At 34.8% G+C, this 27,704-nt stretch overlaps 2 protein-coding genes across 4 annotated transcripts; one reads left to right on the top strand and one right to left on the bottom strand.

Moving 5' to 3' along the window:
- Positions 1-1,129: 1,129 nt before the first annotated feature.
- On the bottom strand, positions 1,130-4,191 carry pomca (proopiomelanocortin a). Its single transcript, NM_181438.3, has 3 exons — positions 3,956-4,191; positions 3,498-3,637; positions 1,130-1,971 (listed from the first exon to the last, which is right to left on the bottom strand). The coding sequence occupies exons 2-3, from the start codon at positions 3,633-3,635 to the stop codon at positions 1,441-1,443; spliced, it is 669 nt and encodes a 222-aa protein (NP_852103.1). The 5' UTR covers positions 3,636-3,637; positions 3,956-4,191; the 3' UTR covers positions 1,130-1,440.
- Positions 1,610-27,457, top strand: LOC100537549 (angiopoietin-related protein 7). 3 transcript variants are annotated; one of them, XM_087290776.1, is made up of 8 exons: positions 1,610-1,939; positions 7,810-7,882; positions 10,731-11,325; positions 18,754-18,988; positions 22,020-22,157; positions 22,270-22,486; positions 23,353-23,548; positions 23,961-27,457. In XM_087290776.1, exons 3-8 carry the CDS (start codon positions 10,942-10,944, stop codon positions 24,105-24,107), a joined length of 1,317 nt encoding a protein of 438 aa, XP_087146902.1. In that variant the 5' UTR covers positions 1,610-1,939; positions 7,810-7,882; positions 10,731-10,941; the 3' UTR covers positions 24,108-27,457. The 3 variants fall into 3 exon arrangements, with proteins under 3 accessions (XP_087146902.1, XP_087146904.1, XP_087146903.1); XM_087290778.1 differs by lacking the exon at positions 10,731-11,325; XM_087290777.1 differs by lacking the exons at positions 1,610-1,939; positions 7,810-7,882; positions 10,731-11,325 and adding an exon at positions 17,609-17,723.
- The last annotated feature ends 247 nt before the right edge of the window (positions 27,458-27,704 follow it).

Below are 27,704 nucleotides of genomic sequence, written 5' to 3'. Positions count from 1 at the left end.
TCTTAAGGGGTTTCATTTGCATACTAGAGTCTGTAGGCTTTAGGAACTTTTTTTATGTGCCTCTAATGCAGAATGTTTCAGATCCCACATGGTGAGGGATGAGTAGGAATGGGGGGGGGTTCAAGGATGCTGTGACATGCATGACAGTGAAGTTTAGGTATAAAAAGGGCCAGCAAGTAAGATTTGTGCAAGTAAACCTCACTTTTTCTTTCTTGAACCACACAGTTAGATGACTCAATTCACATTTTGCAGTAAAAAGGTAGTTCTAAATATGGCTGCACATTTATAGGCTCTTATTTTTGGGGTCTAATGGAATTAAACTTTTTTGCCATGAAATGTGTGTTTTATTTGTTCCTTGTAAAGTTTTCTTTCTTTATTCTTTCATTTTACAAAATAAAGTGTAAATACTTTCAGCTTTATGCCCAGATTTTAGTTCTCCCAGAGTTAATCGCAGCACTTTAAAGCTCACTGTGTCATCGTGTTGTATGAATATACTTAATGTTGTGCGATTCATCTTGACTTGTTCTTGTCTAGGATTTGAAAGTGTTTGTCATGTCATTCTGTTCTGGTTTAAAAGTCTTTTGCGTATTTTACCCCCTCAAGTCGTGATACTTTTTATTTATTTTTGGTGATGCCTTTTATGTTATTTACAAGCATAAAAATCAACAAGTGGGTTTTATCTTCTGTCAAATATGGCTACGATGTTCAACAGGTGGAATATTCTAGGCTGCTTACATGTGAGGTGATTTTTGCATGTATGAAATCAAATATCAAAGTTTTGTCTTTCCTGATCAGCCGCTGCATGCACTGAGTGTTTTGTCTGTGCTTTTACCATTTTTTTAATGTATTTATTTATTTATTTTTAATAAGTGAGATCATCACAACACTGTGGATCGTAAATAGTCTATTGTGTGTTTAGATATGGACACCGCAAACCAATATGACTTCAGAACTGTGTTCTGTGAATGTTTGCCTACATGAAATCATTAAGTGATGTACATATGTGATGTGAATATCAATTAAAGACTAATTTTATGAATTCAAACTAAAGTCTGGCCTGTGTTTAAAGCTTTATTGGCAACCGCTAAGTGATTTTGAGCTGTTGGTTGTTCAGAAATGAACCATTGTGTTCTCTTCTGCTTGAAACATCATTTTATGTCACATTTTCAAAATGTACAGTATAATACATGTTCAATAAATATTCTAAAAATGCTGTTTTAGCCTCTAAGCTGGTATTTAATCACCACAGCATTTCTATATACAGAATTCAGAATTTATTGTTGAATACAGTGTGAATAAACTCATCAAGATTTAAGTGCTATTGTTAACATTGCCCACCTTCGTTTCTATGCATGATAGGAACCTCTCATCCAGAAGTTTGCTGGGAAGAAAGTATATTCAAAACATCCCCCTATAACAACCTCTCCCCCTTAAAGCCACTCACTCATCCTTCCTCGGTTGGTCTTTATGCATTACGTTTTTGAAGAGTGTGAGCAGTGGTTTCTGAGCACGCTCGTCCCAGGACTTCATGAAGCCTCCATAGCGCTTGCTAGCCGGCGGGACGCTCCAGCGGAAATGGGTCATTTTGTAGGGGGGGTCCTTCTTTCCAAGTGGGTTTAAAGGCATCTCTTCTTGCGGATAGTCGACCTCGTTATTTGCCAGCTCGCGTCTCATCTCTGCCGGAAGCGTTTCGGCGGATTCCTCTTCCACGCCGTTCGTGTACACCTTGATGGGTCTGCGTTTGCGGCCGACCGGTTTGCCCCACCGGAAGTGCTCCATGGAGTAGGAGCGCTTGTGGTCGTGTCGAGGGCCGGACTCCGGCTCTATCTGTTCAGGGGCTGCGAGTGCTACAGGGGAAAGGTGTGCGAGGAGGTCGATTTGCTCCGGCTCGGAGGGAGGCTGTAGATGGCTTTCTCCGGGGTAGACGGGGGTTTCATCTGTAAGTTCAGACCTGCATAATTGTATGCATTCCTTAAGAGGAGAAAATAATACAGTTAAAAAACAAAACACGTGGTTTAATATGTTGGCATTATGTGAGGTTTTATAATTGTGATTGGAAAGAAAATCCTGCACAATTGTGGCTTTCAAAAACAAATGTCAAAAAAGAATTTTATTTTAATTTTTGTGAACATTCTTAAAAATGTCATAGGCTATTTTATATTGTTCAGAATAAAGAAACATTACTGGTGTAGAGTAGGAATGGGACAATAACCGGCTTAAAGGTTTACTGTGGTTTGGAAGAGTCAAGGTATTAAAATCGCAAAAATGTTTTGTTAAACTTTTTGTGAATGTAAAGGTTATTTTTAGGTGTTTTTATGTGTTGTAAGGAAATCTGTGTTTTTGAAGCCAATGAAGATAGTATATAGTCAATGGTTTATTGTAGTAGCCTGACATGTTTACTGTTCCAAAATAGTATAAATGGTTCCTAAAATGTATTGTGTTAAATGGGAAAAAAGTTGTTATTTCTAAAGAAAATGTTTGAAAAGAACAAATTTTATAGCAGTAAATACAATACTGTGATACAGTGAAACTTATATTTATATCCAGCCATGATACCATGATAATTTTTATCCAAGGTTATCATATCAAAAATGTATACCAGCCATATAATATTCTGCTATAATATTGATTATATCAATTTAATAATGACAAGACTTTTGAATAGTAAATGCTGTACCTGGAAGAAAAAAAAAGAAGTCAAATAATTATATAAAATGTGAAACTGGGCCACAAAACCAAATCTAATGTAAGTATAGTTTGGCAATGGCAAAATATGTCTATGGTCAAAATTGTAGATATACCGTTTCATTAAGTTATTTTATCAATTTCCTACACTCTCAGAAATAAAAGTACAGGAGCTGGCACCGGGGCAGCACATTTTCTAAAGATACATATTTGTACCTGAAGGGTCCATAATGGTACCTCGAAGGTACTTTATAGGTACATTTGGGGAACTAAAATGCACCTTTGAGGTACCACTGTGGACTCTTTGGGTACAAATATGTATCTTCAGAAAAGGTACTGCCCCAGTGACAGCTCCTGTACCTTTATTTCTGAGAGTGTACTTAAAATATATCAAAACTCAATTTTAATAAATTTTTTTTCTGTATTTTAATCCACAAGATTCCAGATTTTCAAATAGTTGTTTCTGAGCCAAATATTATATACCTATGTTAATGACTGGTTTTAAAGTCTATGGTCACAAATGATCAACTAAAAAAAAAAAAAAAAGAAAACAAACAAAAAAAAAAAAGCCAAAAGTTCAGCCCCAAAACAAGTCTGTTCAACCATTTAATCAACAAAATATTAAGCAATTATTATTTTAATGATAGTTGCCCAACAGACATTTTTACTGATTATAACTCTGCACTTACTGTACACGTCTAATTTTCTAATGGGAGTTACTTACAATGTAACTTACAGAGCACAGAACATCTAAAATAATAATAGTAAAGGATCAGCAATTAATCTAAGCCGTGACGAATCCAGCAACTCACCAAGATGTTCTCCTCTGTGCTGAGGTCTCGACAGCGGGCGTTTTCCCAACACTGAGCTCTGACTTCAGATCCTCCTGCGCAGAGAACAGCCAGAGCCAAGAGCCAAGCAGGACACAACATCCTCACTCCCCTCACCATCTCTGAGAACACAATACAACTCACATTTAAGCATGTTAAATTCATATTGTATTGACTCTCAAAACACATTTGTTTGCACACCACAGTTGAAAGAACAGTTGGAAAGTATGAAATAATACTTCAAAGTAATGAAATACATCAATTAAATGAATTATTTGACATGCAAAAAAGACAAATCAATAAAAAATCTGTTAGTTTTAACTCAACATTTGAATCAAATAACCCAATAGTTCAGTTACAAATCCCAACTGTTCAGTTTGTCCAATTTTTTGAAGAAAACAATCCAGATTATTTTAGTGTATGGGATATTTTTCACCCACCTTTTGCACAGAAAGAAGTCAGAAACCAAAGTTGTTCTCTCTGAGAGTCTCGGATGTGTCTGGTTGTCTTTGCGTTTGCTCGTCTCTGATGTCTGAGACCCCCAATCGTCTTTTATAAGCTAACTGTGCGTCAATTCCTCAAGGTCACCAGACTCTGTGACTTTTAATGGGTTGTGCAGGTAGGAAACCCACCGGCATCATCTATGGCAGGGATGAGTAATGAATCAACTGTTGTCAGTCAACAGCGAAGAGTCAGATGTGAATGAGTGCAGGATTAGTACGGGATTCTTATTCAGTCTGGCTAACTAAATGATGATGGTTTTTCTCATTATGTTTAAGGGCAGATGTGTCAGTTTACAGGAGTTTGGTGATTAAGGATTTAAACTCACTTCAAATCAATTACAGAGCATGTTTTGTGCTGTGTAAGGGCACACAGGTGCTAAGCCTGTGTTGAAATTGGTTGGAAGGTGAAGGATTTGAAGACGGAAGCCATCTGGATGCATTTACAGAACAAAAGATCATGTTAACATGGTTTGATAGGAGCTCAGGTTAAGGAGAAAATATAAAATTTTGGTATATCTACTTTAATTTTTACAAATATATTAAACGGGGGACACAAAACCATAAGTCTCAAAAATTGAGGTCTTAAAGCAGAATGAAAAAGCTTTAAATTGATGTATGGTTTGTTATGATAGGATAATATTTGTTGAAGATGCAACTATTTAAAAATAGAAATTTGAGAGAATCTGAGAAAATCGTCTTTAAATTTGTCTTAAGTTCTTAGCAATGCATATTACTAATCAAACATTGTTTTAATATATTTACAGTAGCAAAATGTACAAAATCTTTACCTAATATTCAAAAAAAAAAATTGGCAAAAGAGAAAAATCAGCAATTTTGACCCATACAATTTGTTTGTTATTGCCAATAATATACCCAAGACTGGTCCAGGGTCAGTGGTGGTAAGAGTACTGAAAAATCATACTCAAGTAAAAGTACCATTACTTGCCCAAAAATGTAGTGCAGGTAGAGTAAAAGTATCAGTTGTAAATATTACTCTAAGTTTGAGTAAAATGTACCCCTTTTAAAAGTATTCATGAGTAGTTAGTATTATGCTGTAAAAAAACTAATGCATTTACATGTAGTTTGTGGGTGTGTGTGTAAATGAAACATTCTGTAGTGCATTTAGTTATTGTTTAGGGACATTTTAGCCACCATACAGTTAAATCGCCAACCTGATTTTACCAAGTACATGTTCCTAGATTAGCATATTTGTTGATCCTGGAACATCATTCCATTTAGCCCAAAATTAAGGGATACATTTATCGTTTATGTTACGTTTAGGCTTACTTAGGTTTATGCACTTCTACATTGTGATCCAAGTATTATTCCCCTCTGAATAGTCATGGTTAGGTTTAGGAATAGGGATTAGGTGGATTACATTTTCCAACAAAAATTATGTTCCAGGAACAACATAATAGATGTTAATCCAGGATCACATCGTACATCGGCAAATTATTACATGCTACAGTAAAGATCCGCCATCTTCTTATCAATGACATGCATCTAAACAGTCTCTGGGTCATTGAGTGTAAAGATTTTGGACATATTCTTGGATGCTTTTAACGCTTCCAAACAGTTTGCTGCATTTATAATTTGCCCATGTCTTGAGGTTGTTCAGTATGGTGCGATTTACTTTCTATGTGCGATTTGATTGGACAGGAATCACAGGACTGATTTTTCTAATCCCCAAAGACAAGAAAAGAAAAAAAAAAGAAGTAGTGACTGGAGGTTGAAGGAACTTAGTGGAACAAAAGAACCTATACAGCACTTAAAATGTACTGTGTGAAAGTAGAAGTACACAATTTTAAAACTACTTAGTAAATTACATTTTTTTGAAAAAAACTACTCAATTACAGTAATTTAAGTCTTTGTAATTTGTTACTTTACACCACTGTATTGTAAAAAAAAGTGGCAAATTACTTTGGAAAAATGAAAAATAATGCATAGCAGGAAATATTAAATGAAAATAATAATAGTCTTAGTATTTAAACTGCCCAACAAAGACAACATAAACAAATCACCATACAAAAGAATTATGTGTTTATATTATTGTACTTAACAATTCTGTATTTATTTTATTCAAATACAGTAAAAAAATAGCAATATGAAATTTTATTAAAACTACCTTTAAAATAAACTGAAAAGTTTAATTAATTAATGTGATCAAATGTCACATTATACCCTAAAAAATGAATATTTAAATTTTATTTATTGATAGTTATTTATTTTTAGCCTGATTAATATTTTCTATATTGCTGCCTTTCTCAGAAATACACCATATACCGATATATCAAAAGTTTTTTTTTTACACTTCTGTTCAGTCAGGATGCATCAAATCAGTCAAATGTGGCTGCAGAAACATGTCTAATCCTGAAATAACAATTTTCACAAACATACATATAGAATATATGGTTATATATATAAGGAGGACTTCTGCAGGATGACATACTGTACCACCTGACGAAGCTCAAATCATCTCAAACTGGTTTACTGAACATACTGTAACATAAGTTTAATACTCAAATAGCCTCCACGGTCACCAGATCTCCATCCATTAAAGCATCTCTGGGCTGTGCTGAAATGAGACAATCACATCATGCATGTGCCATTGACAAATAAATGTTTCCAACAACTTGTTAAATACTGTATATATGCCTCAAAATCCATATTGCAAAAGTCCAATCTAGTACTGTGCTTCTGATACTATTGCTGGCAGATTTATTGTAACTTAATCTTTACTATAAAAAATGCTGGCTTGTCAGAACCAAACATTGGGTCAAATGTGGATAGAAACGTGCTGTTTAAATTTATTTGACATTACAATTATTCTAACATTGGGTTTGTCCATATTTGATCCAACATCTGATTACGACAACCCAGCATATTTTTGTGTACATGCATTAAACAGCAGTGGGCATATTCATTCTCACACCCAATCAGCGTTAAAACTGCATCTGTTTATTAAACAAAATTGTCAATCATTATTTTATTTTTGGCTGAGTCCCTTTATGAAACAAGGGTCGCCACAGCGGAATGAAACGCCACTTATCCAGCATATGCCCTTCCAGCTGCAACCCATCACTGGAAAACACTCTCATTCACACACATACACTAGGAAAATGTAGCTTTCACCAACACGAACACAGGGGGAGCATACAAACTCCATACAGAAATGTCAACTGAAACAGCCAAGGCTCGAACCAGCGACCTTCTTGCTGTAAGGTGACAGCGATAACCACTGTGCCACTGCAATATTGTCATAATTTTGAAAAAATTGTTTGTAATCTTAGGAATAAAATACTGAAAAAATAGTCAACGACTGGGTCTTAAATCTTCTTCCATATCTCAATAGTGCTTCTACATTCGAAACGATAGCAGCAAACCCATTCAGAGGGCGTATTGTCCATTAAGGACACATCATTATATCAGAGCCCTGACCTTGCCGGCTTTTATGTTTATGTCATCAACTGCTTTTTTACACACACTCCACTAACACAATAAGCCAGAGCATGCTGGGACTAAATAAGGTGAAAAAAGGTATATTAATACATAAAAATAGTTCATAAAAGTTCATGCTAATCAAAAAAACAATAGAGACAATGTGATATTTAGGATAAATGCAACATTCAGTCTAGTTAACAATGAGAAAAAAAAAGGCTGTGAATATCTTCATCGGGCTGCACATTCACCCACACTGCACAGTGAATGTAATCCTATTAGAGAAGATTTAGAGGATAAGATGTCTGTCAGCCCAGTAACTCTCTTCACATAGCAGCATTTCCTACCAACAGTGAATGCGCGAGAGAAAAGAAGAAATACTTTCCACATTCCCAGTGACAAGAAGATCTGCCAGCTTGGTAAAAGGTAACTGTTAATCTCCTTTGGATTTGTTTCGTTTGCTGGCATTGCACAGGCTTATATTTCAGCTTTTGATTGGAGTTTGGAGATGTATTTTGCTCTTGAACGATGTTGTGCATCTGTAAAGCTGCATCCACTTGTTGAAAGGCACATTGTATCTCTTATGATCTTTAAACGCTTGATAAATGTAGACCCAGTGGGCAATATGAGTCATGAATATGGAGAGAGGTATTAGACAAATTTATGTAAATTGCCCAATTTTAAATATATATATATATATATATATATATATATATATATATATATATATATATTTGAAACAAAGTTTTAAAGGGATGTTTTTACAAGTATTAAGTTTATCTGCAAATTTTTTGTTTAAAATATTAATGTGTGCTCTTTTTTTTTTGGATGGAAGCAAAAACAAGCTATTTTCCCGTGTGCCTCTTTAAATGCAAATAAGTTGCTGCTCAATGTCACAAACAAAACATCTGTATGCAATGCATAGGCTAGTTCTTTTTAATTCAGAAAATTCTGTCATCATTTATTTACCCTTCACTTCTTCCAAGCCTATTTGAGTTTGTTTCTTTTGTTGAAGATATGCTGAAGAAGGTTGTGAAAAAAACAGCTATTGACTTCCACCGTTTGGCATAGTAGACTTCCATATTTGTCAAATCATAGATGTAAATAGACGTTTATTTATTCATTCATTAATTTTTTTTTTTTCGGCTTAGTTCCTTTATTTATCAGGGGGCGTCACAGCGGAATGAATCGCTAACTTATCTAGCATATGTTTTTAACGCAGCTCATGCCCTTCCAGCTGCAACCCAACACCGGGAAACACCCATGCACACTCTTTCATACACTACGATCAATTTAGCTTATTCAATTCACCTAAAGCACATGTGTTTGGACTGGGGGAAACTGGAGCACCAGGAGGAAACCAACGTGAACAAGGGGAGAACATGCAAACTCCACACAGAAATGCCAACTGACCCAGCCAAGGCTTGAACCAGTGACCTTCTTGCTGTGAGGCTACCTACTGAGCCCAATGGATTTTTATTTTTAAATTTCGTCACCTCAGAATTATACGGTTCTATCTGACATTTTTTGTCAAAATTAAGTTATTGTTATTCTTAATTGACAACTTATTTACATTATGGGATGTTTTTTTATAAGTTGTTTACATTTTAAGACTTTTTATTTAAAAACAAATGTTACACACATACTGTTTGCAATGGAATGCAAAAACTTTGAAGCTTGATATCTTAAAATCATTCAGAACGCAGATAGAACCTTATAAATCCAAGGTGACTATATATACAGTATATACCCCCTAGGTAACTAGGCTATATATTTAGGTGGAATAATGTAAAAAATATGTCAGAGTCAACCATACAGTCATAATGAAGAAAAAGCCTCCTTGCAATAATTGCATTACATTGTGTTAGGGCTAGGTTTGTCTGTTTGCTTGCTTGTTGGTTGTTTTTTTAGAGCATTTAAACAAATAGATTATGAATATTCTGAGATAAAATGAAAACTTTTTTCCATGTTGAGTTGAGTCCTGTGATATAATCCTTATACATGGTTTTAAAACAGTTTCACTCGGAATTAGCATTTTAAAAGATGGTTCACCCAAAAATTTTATTTAATAAACTCAACCTTTATTTGTTTCAAAACATTATGATTTTCTTCTGTTAAACACAAAATAAAATATTTTAAAAAAGGTTGGAAAACTATTGACTTCCATAGTAGTTTTGTTTTGTATGATAAATATACTATATATATATATTGTTTTGTATATATCCACCCTCACCGGCCACTTTAATAGGTACACCAATGCAACTGCTGGTTAATCAAAATTTTTGATCAGCCAATCACATGGCAGCAACTCAATGCATTTAGGCATGTAGACATGGTCAAGACAATCTGCTGCAGTTCAAGCCGAACATCAGAATGGGGAAGAAAGGTGATTTAAGTGACTTTTGAATGCGGCATGGTTGTTGGTGCCAGACAGGCTTGTCTAAGTATTTCAGAAACTGCTGATCTACTAGAATTTTCCACACACAACCATCTCTAGGGTTTACAAAAAATTGCCAAAAAAAGAGAATATATCCAGTGACCGGCAGTTCTGTGGGCGCAAATGCCTTGTTGATGCCATAGGTCAGAGGAGAATGGCCAGACCGGTTCCAGCTGATAAAAAGGCAACAGTAACTCAAATAACTGCTGGTTGCAACCAAGGTATAAGCAGAAGACCATCTGTGAACACACAACACATTGAACCTTGAGGAGGATGGGCTACAGCAGCAGAAGACCACACCAGGCCACTCCTGTCAGCTAAGAGCAAAGAAACTAAGGCTACAATTAGCACAGGCTCACCAAAATTAAACAATAGAAGATTGGTAAAATGCTGCCTGGTCTGATGAGTCTCGATTTTTGTTGTGACATTCAGATGTTAGGGTCAGAATTTAGTCTCAGCAACATGAAAGCATACAGTAGATCCATCATGCCTTGTATCAATGGTTTAGGCTGGTGGTGGTGGTGTAATGGTGTGGGGGATATTTTCTTGGCACATTTTGGGCCCAATAGTATTAATTGAGCATAGTGTCAACGCCACAGTCTACCAATGTATTGTTGCTGACCATGTCCATCCCTTTGTGACCACAGTGTACTCATCTTCTGATGGCTACTTCCAGCAGGATAACACACCATGTAATAAAGCGTGAATCATCTCAAGACTGGTTTCTTGAATATGATATATATTTATAAACACATTTAAACACACTATGTGTGTTTTTTAACTAAATGAATCTGTGTCCTGTTATTAACCTAATAATACCATTATTTCCTCATGCAGAACATAGAGTGGCAATCTGTTGAGGATTTCCAGAAAATGCAAGGCCAATCAGGATTCTCCATTTCAATGACATCCCACCTGCTCTGGACAGACCCAGTGACTTCATTAAACCATAAGGAAATAAGCTTTATCAGTTTGAAGACCCAAATAGGTTTGAAGGTCTGATGAAGTTTTCACTTATTTTTCCTGGAAAACCTCTGTCTAATGCAGAATGAAGTTGTCTCTACTGTACACTCTGTTATTCTGGGCCCAAAACACTGTGGTTAAATCCAAAGATGTTGCTGATGAGTCTAAAACCACAGACTCTGACAAAACTTCTCAGACCGACACACATAAAGTGAGCAGTGCCTTAATGCAGTGTGGTGAATACAGCAATGAAGTGATGCCAAATGGACAGTGTCGTTTAATAGCCACATTACCGCAGATGGAGGAGCAGAGGTGTCCTGATATGTTTCGCTGTACGGATGAGGTCTCGTACTGGCTGCGCGAGAATGAGGAGCGAAAACAGCAGATGCAGGACCTGAAGGAGACCATCTCTGAGCTTCAAGAGGAGCTGAGGAATCACAGGCATCGCATCAAAGTTCTGGAGCTGCAGGTAGAACAGCTAAAGAACACTAAAAATATGATTAACTGGATTTACTACATTTTTAAGGTAACTGCCTGCAAACAGTTTATATGGGCTGAATTAAAACAAACTAATTAAATTTAGTAATGTTCAACTTCATTTGTTTAAATTCAGTTCATATGAATTGTTTGCAACCAACAGAGATGGCAAAAGTACACACATCCTTTACTCAGGTTGAAGTACTGACTACACTTTTGTACTCAACTAAAAGTAAAGAAGTACAGTCTGAAATAAGTACTAAATTAAAACGTATTAATTACTACTACCTGTTTTAGTTTCACAGAGGTAACCACCTGTGTATCATTACCTGGACACAAAACTTAACTTACTTTATGGCTGTTAAGATTAACAGCTAGTATACTCATTCGTATATTTTCTAAAATGTAATCCTTCTGCCAATATACAGTACTGTATTTATAACTAATAAATATCTTAATTTTAACACCTCATTTTGTCCGAAACATATTTTATATATTTTTCTTTTGCTGAAATAAAAAAACTGAACGTATTTGACTACAAATACTTGTTTGCATTATGCTAAAGCTGCTTCATTTTCTTCTTGCTGCCCATTTGATTTCACTATTTAATTATTTATTTTTTTATTTATTTTTAGAGCAGTGGTTCTCAAACTTTCTCAAAGTACCACCTCAGAAAAAAAATGTCTCTCCAAGTACCACCATAATGACCAGTATTGAAACAAAGTAGCGTATTTGGCCAAATTAAGGTGCTACAGCACTGCACAGTTGAAAATGAGGCAGGGTCATATTCATGTTTATACAATTTTTGATACATTTAAAAATATATATTGCATGTACATATGACATATTTGTAAAAGTTTTTGAAATTTAAACACTAACTTGTTTGTAGATTGTTTTTTCTCAGAGGATGTCAAGCTAACAAAACATTGCTGCACTATGATACAAGTTTTATTAGTGGAGAAAATTAAAAAGCTCTGCAGTGTTTGGGCATTCTGTGTTTGTCTGAGATAATTAGTCTAAAGAAATTATATTCCATACAAAATATGAAGCTGATCAATTGGTTATTGTCACGTGACTTGTGGTGCAGCGTTCTGAAAAGTTAAGATGTTTTCATCTGGGTGCGCCTGGAATACACAAGTGCATCTTGCTGCAGTTCTTCTTGTTTTGCTAGCCTGTAGGTTAAATTCTGGCGCTCAAGTGACCGAGATATAACAAGAGAATACATTCATTTTTTAAAAAAAAGATTACAAAATAAATGATCGTTCAGACTCAGATAATAAATAAAATGGAAATAATGAATGTACCAGTTGATCTACAGACCGGTGCCGGTCTGTGGCCCGTGGGCCACTGCTCTAGCGCGTATCTGTTCTGCAAGCACCTCGCACCTCTTTCTCTAGTTTTCTGCCAATTGGATTGATTTTTAGCAGCTGATGATGCAATGCACTAAAGTAAACATTCTAAGCACAGCCCATTGATCATAGACTATAGAGAACAGCCAATGCTCATCGCATTGGTGTTATCGTACATATCAATTTATTAAAATTGTATTCATTTTTCAGTGATTCCTCCACGTACCACTAGAAGTAAGCCTGCGTACCACTAGTGGTACACGTACCACAGTTTGAGAACCACTGTTTTAGAATAATTTTAAGAGACGCACAAAATAGATTGACTCAATCAAGAAGGCTCTCAAATTACAAGAAATAATATCCCGGTAATAAACACATGAAAACGAAAGTAACAAGCTCGATTTAAAAATTTAAGGAGTAAAAGTGAGTTATCAGAAAAATTAATAGTGAAGTGAAGTACTGATAGCAGAAAAATGTACTTAATTACTGTAAGAATTATTTGTACTTCATTACTTTTTCATCTTTGGCAATCAATTGCCTTAAAAAAATTGTAAATCCAATTAATCATTGTTTTTCAGTGTACAGGCTTTAGACAAGTAAAATATGTATTAAGTGAGCATGAGAAGAATCTTTTATAATACTATTGCAAATTTGTAATGAAGTCCAATAGGTTTCTGCCAAGAGGATTAAAAAAAAGGATAAATTCAAATTTTCTCCCTGAATTGTGAACTGTATGTCACAGTAGGAAGTTTTTACGTGACTTGAAGAGACAGATCAACTCACAGTTCTAAGGGAAAAAAAATTGGAAATGCAGCATGCTAAATTATGAATGTGAGAATGCAGAAATGCAGAATGTCAATTCTCAATTGAAAGTTAATAGTTTGAATTTGCAACTTCATAACTACATTTTAGTGGCAACTGAGATAAATATTTCAGAGTTTTGAGAAAAGTTGCAATTTGCAGGTTTTTAAGTCAAAACTATTAGAAACAACCACAAATCTAAGAAATGTGAGATGTTACAGTTTATTCATTGCAACTCAATATTATGAGATGAGTTAAGACATTGCTTTCTCACATTTTTCAAATGGATATGTCAAAATAATTTTTATATTATATTATATTATATTATATTATTATAGAGTTTACATATACTTTTTCTCAGAATTGGCAAATATTTTACATTTTAAGTGAAAACTGCAAGATGTTGTTATAAACACAACACTGTGAGATAAAAAAAGCATTTCAGAAAGCATCATAAAGCTATTTTTTTCTTTCTCTAAAATGTATAATTTATAGCTAATATTTCTTTCTTTTCTCTTTTTTTGCCATTTTAATTTTTTTTAATATATAAAAAGCCTGATATGACTCAGAATAACCCATTGTTGTCTAATGATTTACTTAATTAAGCTAACTTGCCTAATTAGCCTGATAACATAGTAAGGCCTTAAAATTGCTGCCTGAATAGCTTCTTTGGCTCTTGGTGAAGGTGGTTGCATTTTTTTCCTTTCCCTCTCGTATTTCTCCTGCTGGCTCCTCTTGTCTTGTCTAATTTTATCTCTAAGGCTTTCCTTGCCCTGCTCTCTAAACAATAAGAAATTATGGATTTGATCAACTGAACCACAATTAACACCATCTTCTCGACGACAAGCCCTGGTTTGGGGGACCCAACAGACCCTTTTCAAATTTCTGGGTTTCTCAGTCGTGGAAGTCGTCATAGTTGGGTAAACTTTAAGCGCAGTGAATGGGAGAGCACAACAAATATTTTTTTACAGTCTTATTTGCTAAAATAGTAAAAGAAAAACTCTAAAATGAGGTTATCAAGACTTTCAGAAAAAAAATTGTGTGAGAGATGATAACCGGCAGAGGAGAGAATAACTTCAAATTTACTCTTAGTCCCATAGACGCTGCATTAGAAACACCTCACACAAACGGTAATTCTGTTTTTTTTTTTTTTTTTTTGATACAAAGATGACATACTACATATGTAAATGCATAGAAATGTTCATATGATTTAAAAAAAAATCTAACTTTCAAGGATTTAAGATTATGATGACCGTTAAACGTGTCATGGCAGTCTTGTGAAAAAGGTCCATACAGAATGTTGAATCTTGTTTAACAGGAAAACACAAGTAAAATGAGTGCGCTTTAAATAAGTATATTGTCTTAGGCCAAAATTATGTACAGTACGTCATGGGGCTTGTTGTTTATTGTATTTAATAATATTTAATACTTTTATTTTTATTCATAAAAAAAAAAAAGTATGGCCTAAATACTTTCTAAAGTGAACCTGCCAATTATTTCATGATAAAAGTGATTTACAAGTCATCTCAGTTTTTATTTACTAAGCAAAGTCCATGTGTTTATAGCACAGCTCACATATTAACAGGTGTGCTCCACCTCTGTATTGAGTAGTAGCGCACTGTTTCTGTACTAATACCTCCTTAACCCTGATCAGTTACTGGATTAGAGCTTCACAACACACTAACACATGATCAGTAGTGACCAACACTGCTCTGCATTCCTGTAAAATACATTTAAAACAATTAAAATTTGCGAGTTCAGCTGTGACCATACTAGAAAGACCAGCTTTTTGAAAAAAACAAAAAAAACAAAAAGCTTGTGATTAAAGCACAGTCATCAAAAATAATTGGTGGTAAATGCTAAAAATGAGCTAAAATCCTAAGAAGCAGCAGTCCCGTATTTCGTTTCGCCATATTAAAAAGAGATTATGTGCTACTATTGATTAAAATGTCACCCATGTGATGGAATACCTATGCTGATTCCAAAATTTACTAGATGAATTTTGAAAAGCTATGCGAATTATACAAGTCTGTATATCATTTAATATAGTCGTTCTCTGTGGTACGTGTACCACTAGTGGTATGCAGGCTTCCTTCTAGTGGTACGCGGAGGAATTGCTGAATAATTCAAGTAAAAAAAAATTACACATTTTCAAATGTTTGTTACGGATTCTATCATTTGAAGCTAATCTCCTCCCCTATATTTGTAACAGCTGTTGGGGGCGTATACCGTATTTTTATATCCCAATGTTGACAGGTACAGTATGGTTTAACGACTTGCTATTCTCACACACAAAGCCTATAACACGCAGTTAGCAGATCTAATTTCTAAATTAAATTTGTAAATCAAAATCATATATTTAAAGTTAATGTTTAGATTTCCAATATACTATATACAAATAAGTCATAAATCTACATCTATTTCAACATTTTTCTAAAACATTTTATATATGAAAATGGTCACAAATAGCCTATATTTATGAGATCCAAGGAACAAGTAGTTATAGTAGGAACAAGTAGGAATAAGTACACATAAAAAAAAATCTAATTAACTTTTAGAAGCACATATTAATTTAAACATTATTTTTTACCTGTAAGCCCAGGGCAGTGTTAATGTTCAAGCTATTTATTATATTTAAAATGGCTGACAATAATAAATATTCATAATAATAGAATTGAATCTGCCTCATTTTTGAACTGTGCAGAGCTTTAGCTGCTTAATTAGGCCTACTACGCTACTGTATTTCAATACTGGTCATTTTGGTAGTACTTGGAGAGACTTTTTTTCCTGAGGTGTATTTCTGGGATATTGTTTATATTTACCCTTAGCCTTTGAAATTTTCTTTACTTTTGTCTTACTTGGCTTGTATTGCATTTCTTGATTTTGATCAATAATAATAAAAAAATTTCGCCTACTGTTTGTCGAATACTATAAATGCAGACATATTGCTCTACTCATACTGTTTTTACATAATATTGTAGGGAAGTATGAGATTTCGAATGCAGCCCTAGTGGATGACGAGGAAAAAATTTGAACATCCTAGACTTTCTGTGATGACGAAGTGTAGCAGACTTCTTTGTCGTACACTGTGACACAGATGCTTGTTTAGTCATGAAGTACCTACCATACTTCACCTTCCGTGGCTAGCAATGTTGAAATATTACAAAACAAATTCTTTGGTATTTGTTCCTGTACTATTTTCAAGTACTGTGGGTAATTTAGGTCCTTGACTCAAGTACAGCTTAAACTGAACACTTGTGCTCTTACTCAACCAAGAAAAATATACATCTTACAATATCATTTAGACCTTCAAGGTACATTTAGACCTCACATGGCCTACTGTTTAGGTCATCTTGACTTAATGCCTTTGCGGGAAAACATGCATGTGTATTTTTCCTTTTTGTACTGAGCAAGTGAATAAAATAATGGAAAATAAATCTTTCACAAAAGCAGTCTTAGAAAATTTAGAAATCTCAACAGCTTTTTCTTTTAAGGCTAATAAATAAATAAATAAATAAATTATTCAAAGTAAAAGTTACTTTTTAGGGTTTTTTGCTGCATACATTTTAGATTTTATTATAGTTTGTCTTTGCTTAAAAGTAGAGTGAAATTAGAATTTTTTCTTCAATGATGTATTATTATTATTATTATTATTATTATTAGAACCTTTATTTTACTAGGAAAGACACATTGAGATTAAAAATCTCTTTTACAAGAGCGTCCTGACTCCTGGCCAAGATTAGGCACTATATACTTGTCACATGGGTCTACCAGACAACAAACAAAAATAAATAAATAAATAAATAACAGTTAACGTGAATCACACTGACAAACTATTCAAAACATCCGCAAAAACTGTTTCAACTTCTAAATCTTTCATAGTCTTTTTAAAAGCATGTAGTGAAATCAATTCTTTGAACTGCAATAGTACAACACCATAGCTGTGAGAAAACAAAACACTATCGCTGCGTCCCGCATACTTATTCTACGCCCTATGTACTTATTTGTAAAAGAACAATATAGAGCATATACAGAACAGTATACAAGCTTTGGGACACTCCTCGATAACAAGTAATTGTTGCTTGGTTATGAGCCCTGTCAGTCATCCACACGTCATCCACATTTCTTTTATGTTTAATTTCCTACCTTATTGGAGAAGCAGCAGCACGTTAATCTCCCATTCACGAGTCTTTCATGCAGAGAAATCTCCTCATTCAGACGTTAATGAATGTCCAAACAAGTTAAGTATTGTTGTTGCAGAGGAAATAAACAGAAAACGCGATTTAAATATTTCCAGTTGGCTAGATATTAATAGTCATTCAAACATCTTCACCGAATCCTCTCTACTTGAGGGCGGTCTCGCGCGACCATCATGTTTGTAAGTTATTTATTTATTTTTTATTTATTTATTTTTTAACACCCGAGTTTGTAATTGTAATCAAATCCACGTCCAAAACCGCGTTTGTAGGCTAGTTCTAAACAAATTCACGTCCAAAACGCTACTGTGGGCAATAACAACGGAGGACGGTTCTACTACACTACACTAAATTTGACTGGAAATAGTAAACCATCCGGTATCCTTTGGCATACTCTTTTCAACATATAGGCTACTACGATTTGGGACAAACTAATATTTTCAAATACTATTTAGGATGGATTGTATGCCAATTGGGCATCGCTGTTCACAGCAAGAAGGTCGCTGGTTCGAGTCTAGGCTGGGTCAGTTGGCATTTCTGTGTGGAGTTTGCATGTTCTCCTCGCATTTGTGTGGGATTCCCCGGGGTGCTCTGGTTGAATTAAGCTAAAACTGTCTGTAGTTTGTGAATTGGGAGTGTATGGGATTTCCCAGTGAGGGGTTGCAGCTAGAGGGGCATCCGCTGCATAAAACATGCTGAATAAGTTGGCGGTTCATTCCGCTGTGGCGACCTCAGATAAATAAAGCTGAAACAGCTGAAAAGAAAATAAATGAATGAATAAAGTATGTGAAATGGGAAGCAGCATATCTGTTTTTAACAAGGTAAGGGGCTATTCTTTGAGGGGTTTGGGTGGGTGGGGTTGGCATTCACTACTGCACTACGTCAAACATTGAATTAAAAAAAATGCACATTTCAAAGCACTTCACAGGACTTATTATTTTTGTGTCCGGTCACTTTCAAACTGAATGACGATACATGATTAATCTTAAGTACTACTTTTTCCATTTGTTTTCCTGTTTGCAAAAATAGATCTGTCCTCTTTAAATTGCTGAGTGCTGTTTTCTGTCCTGGCAGAGGGAGGAGAAGTTTGGAGTAAACTCGTCTTTAGAGAATCGTTTCCACACTTTGCAGCAGATCTACGAAGAGGCCAACGCACTGCTGGACATCCACGGTTCACTCATCTACGACCTGCAAACACAAATCCGCAACCTCACTATGATAGTAGAGCGCGTGAGACGCAATCCTGGCTGTATGATCAATATCATCCGCACAAGCCCTCTCCTCAGCTCCCAAGATACCCTGCATCCAGGTCAGCATGACTAGGTACTGAACAGCTCACTGCACTGTAAAAAAAAATGATATCCTCAATTAGTCCTGACAGCATGTTTAACTTATTAATCTAAGTTAATCATGTTCTAACTTAATCTTATAAGTTATGCAAGCTGTTTTATGTTAGTTTAACAAAATATAAGTTCAATGGACTCATAAGGTTAATTTGATTCAGCTTAAAAATTTAAGGCCAACCAAGATTTTTTTTTACAGTTTGGGAAGTAATATTATTAGACTATTAAAGGGATAGATCACCCCAAAAAATGAGAATTACAGCATTTTTAATAATCAAATAGAAATGTTGAGGAAACCTTCAGAAATGAAATTGAGATATGTTAATGAGAATTTAGAGTGAGTGGTCGACAAATCACAATAGACTGCGTAAACCTGACCAATCAGAGCAGAGAAGGCTTTTTGAAAGGAGGGGCTTTAAAAGTCTGGATCTTCATTTAAAACAAGAAAACAAAATGGTCAGGCTAGATTTTTCTATTATGAGAGAATTATAGTGTGTTTTTGATCTTTAAGCCAATTACCAGAGACCTCAAAACCAAACTTAGGAACCTTTACCCTATAAAGCCGCATGTATCATATTTGATACACAAGTTTCTAAGACCTATATAATATCAACCTGATAAATTTTTGGCTTGAAAACTTGTTGAATATAATTTGATACTTGTATTTTGACCTCTTGTGAATTTTCATGACAGTGCAGTAGTGGAAGGCCTTTTTTACCTTTTCAAAATAGCTGCTTTCATTGTATTACTCACATGTTTTTTTTGCTGGAAACTATTTGCTAATTTTAGGTTGTTTTAGTAAGAATACAACTTTTGTTGGTAATAATTTTATTAAATAAAGGTTTACTTGACTGAAACAATGCATAACTAATAATTAATTAATTACGTTACAAATGAATTGTGTTCAAAATTCATGTATCAAATTTGATACAACAGGTATAAAAGGTGCATTATTCCTGAACAATCGTGTCACATTTTTGTAATGTAATCTAACTCATACCTACTACAATGCAAACACACAGTATTTTGATAATTAAATTAATCTAATTTGTGACTAAAATGTCAACTTAAAACGCATTGTGGGTATTTCTACAATAACTGCACCTTATAAAAGGTCAAGCTGCAGTGTGTCTTTTTATGTTAGAATGCAGGAAACATCATTTTCCAACATGGAGAAACCTGACAGAAGATAAAAGCACTGCTCCAGCAATCACTTTAAACTTCTCTGTACTGTTTAAGTTAAAGTAAATCTTTGCCTGAACAAGGACTGAAACTGCTATTACGCCTACTACAAAGTGAAATAATAAAAGACTAAAGTAAAATATTTAATGTAAAAAAAAAAAAACATAAAAGAAAAAACTGCCTGAAATGTTCACTGCAATCCAAATGTTAAGGGCAAACTTTTTTTTTAATTAAAATTAACATTGTTATGAGCAAAAAGTTGCACAAACACCCGATGTATCAAACGTGATGCAAAATAAATATCATGAATAAAATGTATATGGCAAAATTTTTTTGGTCACACTTTGTTTTGATGGTCCGTTTATTGAATTTAAGTTACATTGCATCTACATGGCAACTAATTCTCATTAGATTATATAAATCATTATAGATTATTAAAGTTTCCTATAGTCAGTTAAATGTCTGTTTAAGGAGCAGTATCAACAGATTAATGCAAACAGTCTACTAATACTCAAATGAACCATCCAAATAAAGTGTTAGAATTTTTTTTGATTTTGCTATATGGTTTAATAAACATCTTAGTTCCAGAAAATGTGAATTTTCTGCCTAATTTTTAATATTTCAGGTCTTACAGGGTCATAGCATGATAGGCCACTAAGGCACATTCAACTTTCATTTGGTAGTCGATAGTAAACTATTTAGTAAATGCAGGTTTATTTTTTGGGGTGAACAATCTCTTCAGTGGCAGTTGATAAAATAAACAAATAAAATAATGAAAAATAATATAATTGCAATGTATTTTTTGCGGAAATAGGCTTTACAAGCCACCTAGAGTTGAGTTTAGCCATTTATGAATTAGCTAATTTCGGCAATTTCTTGGTCTGATAGGAACACTTTAGCATAGATTAGCTTAGCATAAATCATTGAATCAGATTAGACCACGGGTGCTAAACTCGGTTCGTGTTTTAGTTCCAACCCTAATTAAACACACCTGTTCAAACTAATTGAGTCCCTCAGGCTTGTTTACAACCTACAGGTAATGCTGCGGTCACACTAGAGTTTGTGCATTTGAAATTCTGTTGTACAGTGCTGCAAAAAAGGGCGGGATAAAACAAGGTGATTAGACATTAAAAAAGCGAGAGATTGGTCCATGTTATTTCTCTACAGAGGGGTCATGTTTTGATCTTCGATTGGTCTCACACAATCATGTGATGGGATAAAAGGAAGTCTAAGGTGTGAAAAATGCAGTGTGACCGCAGCTTGTGTGTTGAAGCAGGGTTGGAAATAAACTGTGCAGGGCTGTGGCCCACCAGGAACTGAGTTTGACACCCCCGGATTAGATCCTTAGCACCTCGCTATTCTAGTAATAATTAAGGAACTTTGCTGTCATACCATGGCTGTAGGAGGTACAATGATATTATTTAGTGTCTGAAAATAGTGTTTAAGTAGGTAACAATGCCTGTCATTGTGCCTGTTGTAGCCATATGACAGCAAAGTTCCTGGATTATAACGGCAGAATGAGTGTATAGTTCTTTTCATTTTCTATTTGCCCTAGTACATGATTTAAATTTTTTTTTGAGTGAGATGCTAATGGTCTAATCCAATTCTATGATTTATGCTAAGCTAAGCTAAAAGTGCTCCTGCCAGACATGGAAATCATCTGAATGGATTTAAAAATAGTAAAACATGCAAAATTAACCTATTTCCAAAAAAGTAGGGTGCTTCTTTAGGGTCATTGGCAACTCAGAACTCAGTACTAAGATATCTGGTTATTTGTAACAATAGCTTGATTAAATTTAATATTTATTTCCTCAGAGGTTCAGCACATAAGAAACTGCCCGATTGACTGTGCATCCCTGTATTACAATGGAGTACACAGATCTGGGATTTTTACCGTTGTCCCCTCATTGGGATCGACTCCGGTAGAAGTTTATTGTGATATGGAAACACAAGGTTTGCGGTTTATTTATTTACATTTTACTATGAAAGCATTCATAAAGATGTAGTTTTTGTTGGATTTATCAAACTGTGTCCTTGGAGATTTAGGAAACCTTGTTTTGATTAGGAGGTGGATGGACAGTGTTTCAACGTCGGCAGGACGGAAAGGTCAATTTCAACCGTAAATGGACAGAATACAGGGATGGTTTTGGAGATCTGCATGCAGAATTCTGGCTGGGAAATGACCACATCCATGACATCTCCAGCCAGGGAGAGTATTCGCTTCGCATTGACCTTGAGGACTGGAATTCCAAGCACAAACACGCACTCTACCAGAACTTCTGGTAAACATTTGGAAGCAATCTAATTATTTCTAAACACTTGAATTTAGAAATACAGGTCTCCTGTACTGAGTTTTAATAAGTAATTGAGTACTGAGTTTTTAAGTAATTGAGTGTGTGTCTCACAGTTGAGTGGGCTTGACAAACCTCTCTGTGCATGTGTATATTTGTACTGGTTTTGGTGGTTTACTGTATGGCCTAGTTGAACTCCATTAAGCTGGTTTATTGACATATCTTCAAATATTTTAAAATGTTTAAAAGTCAGACTTAAGTCTCTTCAGACTCAAATTTATAAGTATTAATGCAGAATTTTGAGAACAGAGTCAGAGTTGCAAGTAAGCCTATAAACTTGCAATTGTCAGGAAATAAATTGAGAAATAAAATCAGAAATTGAGTGACAAGACAACTTGCGATTGTAGTTCTGCAAGAATGTCAAATATGAATTAAAACTTTGAGTAAGAAGTAAAAAAGTGAAAGTAAAAATTTGATTTTCCCCCTGAAAATTGCAAGTTTATAGTCAGAATTGCTCAATAAAAATTTAGTTATTTTACTTCTTTATCCCATGGTGGAAAATAAGATATTCATAAATATAATCAAATTAAATTAAATAATTATAATAAAAAACAACCAATATAATGCATTTTAAAATCATCATATTTTTATTACAGTTTTATTTCATTACAACACTTATGCACAAGTAAAAAAAGTTAAAAGTAAAAAGTCTAAATGTGCTTTTTTTCTGAACCTGTTTGCCAAAATACTGACTTACTAAATACTAAAAATATTTTTCCAGTTTTAAATGAAGTAAGATCTGTACAGATGCTCTAAACATGTATTTTGAGCACAAAACGTCTTTCTTGCCTTTGCAGGATTGAGAATGAAGACAACCACTACCGTCTCCATGTCTCAGGATTCAGCGGTACGGTTGAGGACTCGTTTGGCTGGTATCACGACAAGCAAAGCTTCAGCACTCCAGACACAGGAGACATCTGTGCCGAGATCTCTCACGGGGGCTGGTGGTACCATCAGTGCTTCTTTGCCAACCTCAACGGAGTCTATTACAAGGTCAAATACCAATTAATGGACAATCGAAACATGGCAAAACATAAAATATAAACTCATCCAACTTACAGACAGTACATCCAAAACTGCAAATATACTCTCCCTCAGGTGGTTCCAAATATATATGTTACGAATATATTTATATGTAAATACTTTCTTCTGTCGAACACAAAAGAAGATATTTCGAAGAATGTTGGAAATCGGTAGTCATTGACATCCATAGTTAGAAAAAAATACCATGAAAATGAATGGGTACAGGTTTCCAACATTCTTTGAAATATCTTCTTTTGTTTTTGACACTAGAAGGAAGCTCAAACAAGTTTGGATGAAGTGGAGGGAGAGTAAATAGAGACAGAATGTGAGTTTTTGAGTCAACTTTCTCTTTGACTGTCTCTTGTGTTTTGTTGACCACCAGGGGGGGCGTTACTCTGCCAAAGGGAAGAACCTGCTGGGGCCTGATGGGATTGTATGGTACTCTTGGAAGGACTCGGATTACTATTCGCTGAAGAAGGTTAGCATGATGATCCGGCCGCGCACATACAGGCCTCGTCTCTCTCCATAACACCTGTGGAAGACCACACTGCAGAGACACCACCTGCTGTGGACCTTTTCATTCTCAATTACATCAACTGTGGTTAAAGGGAAAGTCTCAACTGGTGTCTGACAAACTGAAGAATTTGGTGTATTGAATTGTATGTAATACATACACATATGAAACGCATAAAAACAGTGTAAACATGCAGTACATTAAAAACAAACTATAAAACGTATCTCTACAACTATAATTTTTATTCATTCAATTTCATAAAAAGTTAAGGATTTTGAGCTGAATATAAATGCTGAAAGTCTTGCTCATTGTTTTTAATTTATACAAGCTAATGTGAAAAAAAAAATCTACTTAAAAGGATAGTCCACCCATCAATGAACATTTACATACTATTTACTCACCCTTGAGTGTTTCCAAACCTGTATCAGTTTTTTTCTTCTGTTGAACAGCAAAGAAGACGATTTGAAGAAAGTTGAAAACCTGTAATCATAGACTTTAACTACAGGAAAACCAAATACTATGAAAGTCAATGGTTACAGGCAGTGTTGGGGATAACGCATTACAAGTGATGCGAGTTATGTAATAATATTACTTTTCTAACAAGTAAAGTAACGCATTATTTTTTAAAGTAAGTAATAATATTTGAGTTACTTTTTAGTTTAATTAATTTACTTTAAAAAATGCTCTCCCTGCAGCAACAAACAGAAACCAAACCATACATTTCTGCACTGGAAGTATTCTCAATATTCTTAATGCATGGGAGAAAAGGGGATTGTCTCAATGCTTATTTTACCTGACTAATAAGACAAAAAGTACAAACTTTCGTTAATCTGTATATACAGCATGTAGAGCTCAGAAGATAACATTATCCTAAATTATTTTGGTGGCTTGGGAAAACCATTATGCTGTTATACTACTAAAACTTCTTCTTCTTCTTCTTAGACTATTTTAAGAACACATCTCCTCCTAGACTGTTCATACTACAACCACCAAACTAACTTTATACTATTCTGAATTAAGTTGCCCTGTCATATTTTGTGCCAGACTGTCATACAGACGTAAGTTTGGACTTATTTAACTCAGACTACCAATCTGCCAATCACTAATGACCTTTCAACTTACTAGCCACACCCTAGCAACCACTTACGGCACCCTAGCAACTGTCCTATAGACTTCCATTGTAAAAAAACTCCCATTGACTAACAAATACTAACAAAAATATACCAATTCATTCTAGCAACATACTAAACCATACTAACAAATACTAATCATACTAGCAACATGCTAATTAAAATTAAATTCATGCTAACAACATCCTAATTCATGTTAGAAACATGCTAGCAACATGCTAATTCATACTAGAACATGCTAATATATGTTAGCAACTGACTAACAACTTCTCAGAACACCTTAGTAACACCTTTGCAACCACTCAGAACACCCTAGCAACACCTTTGCAATCACTCAGAACACCCCAGCAACCACCTAGCAACAACTTAGCACACACCTAGAACACCTTATGAACTGCCTAGCAACATTTTAGCAACTACCTAGCAACACCTTAACAACCACTCAGATCACTCTAGCAATGCTTAGCAACCGCCCAGCAACCTCACTAAACATTCTAGCAACCCCATAGCAATGACCTACAATACCTTAGCAACCACCTAGCACACCTCAGCAACCACTCAGAACACTCTAGCAACCACATAGCAACCGCCTAGCAACGCCTTAGCAACCGCCTAGTAACCAACTTGAACACCCTAGCAACCACCTAGCAACACCCCAGCACTGCCTAGCAACACCTTAGCAACCACCTAGCAAGGCCTAAGCAACTACCTAACAACTACTGAGAACACTCGAACCACCACCTACCGACACCCTAGCAACTGCCTTGCAAAAAGTTAGCAATCACCAAGCAACACCTTAGCAACCACATAAAACACCCTGGCAATGCCTTAGCAACTACTCAGAACACCTTAGCAACCGCCTAGCAACACCTTAACAACTACCTGGAACACCCTAGTAACACCTCAGAACACCTTAGCAACCACCTTTACAACCAGTCAAAACACCCTAGTAATGCCTTAGCAGCCGCCTAGCAACCACTAAGAACACCCTAGTAACCATTCAGAACACCTTAACAACTACTCCGAACCCCCTATCAACAGCCTAGCAAAAAACATGCCAATGCATGCATGCATGTAGGTTTAACTGTTTCAAACTTCTTAAAACTACTTCTATGATTTAAACTTTTAAACTACTTCAAATTTTCAGACTCTTTTCTCTCTTTTTACTTTTCTAGTTATTTGATGTTTTTTTTTAAAGGTCAATGTTTATACAGTGTTAATTGCAGAGCTCCTCTATTAAAAAAGGTAAGAAAAAGTAACACCAAAGTAACTCAAAAGTAGGCCCACACGAGCACGCAGAACTCGGCAGATTTTTAGCTCATCATTGATTCTGTTTATTTGCTTGTGTAAATGTGTGTACATTTATATTTATTCCGTTTTTATATTAATTTCAGTAATATTATTGACTAATATTTATATGATTTATTTACAATATAGTTATAGTAAGTCATATTTTCTGTCCTTTAATAGAGATATTATATGAGAGACTTGCTTTGTTTACCAATAAGTGGATCTAATTGGACTTGCATTGTAAACATTAAATAAAAGTTACAAAGGTATTACTTTTTAGCTGATATATTAAGGTTTTAGTCATGATACTCCCAAAATCATTCCACATAAATCCGCAGATTTTTAACAACATTCTGCGCAGAAATAGCAAAAAATGTCTGCAGATTCCGTCTGGCCCTACTCAAAAGTAATACAACGCATTACTTTCCATAAAAAATAACTAAGTAAAGCAATTTGTTACTTTTTTGGGGAGTAACTCAATATTGCATGCATTACTTTCAAAAGTAACTATCCCCAGCACTGATTACAGGTTTCCAACATTTTTCAAAATATCAGAAGGGTTTGAAACAAGTAAAGGGTGAGAATTTGAACAGAATTTTCATTTTTGGTTGAACTACCCCATTAATGCAGTGTCATCAAAATGATTTTTCATTTACAAATATTAAGGTCTTTCTCAATAAGGATTTTCTTGTGTTGTATTAAAGGCTTTGTTGCAAATAGCACCAATGATATATATGAATATTATAAAATCTATGAATAGATGTCCTACACCTGACACATGTAAATATGTTGGCTATTCTCCTCAATATTTCTCTGTAATGTAGGAGTGCTCAAATAATCCCAAATGTAAAGCCGTTCAATGCCTAAATGTATATTTAACAATACTGTTTACATTTTGTAAGTGTACCACGATAATGTATATATAAATATAAAGTCTTGCTATATGATCTACAGCTTTATCTTTGACTTTGGATGTCCCACCTCTGTGCTTTAAGCCACAATGAGATAAACATATCTGCAGCCTCCACCAAGACTCTTTCTGCCTATCACACACTAACAGGAAGGGTGGATCTGACCAGAAAATGAACATTAAACTGGAATGAATGAAGTTCTGAAGGGCATCACATCAGTTGATGATCACTTGCATGAGATTCTTTTATGTTTTCCTAAAAGTATCAAGCCAGAACTGAGG

The sequence above is a fragment of the Danio rerio genome, chromosome 17 (assembly GCF_052040795.2).
Source record: "Danio rerio strain M-AB ecotype USA chromosome 17, GRCz13ab, whole genome shotgun sequence".
In the NCBI taxonomy this organism is placed as follows: Eukaryota; Metazoa; Chordata; class Actinopteri; order Cypriniformes; family Danionidae; genus Danio; species Danio rerio.
This window is presented reverse-complemented; position numbering and strand designations above follow the sequence as displayed.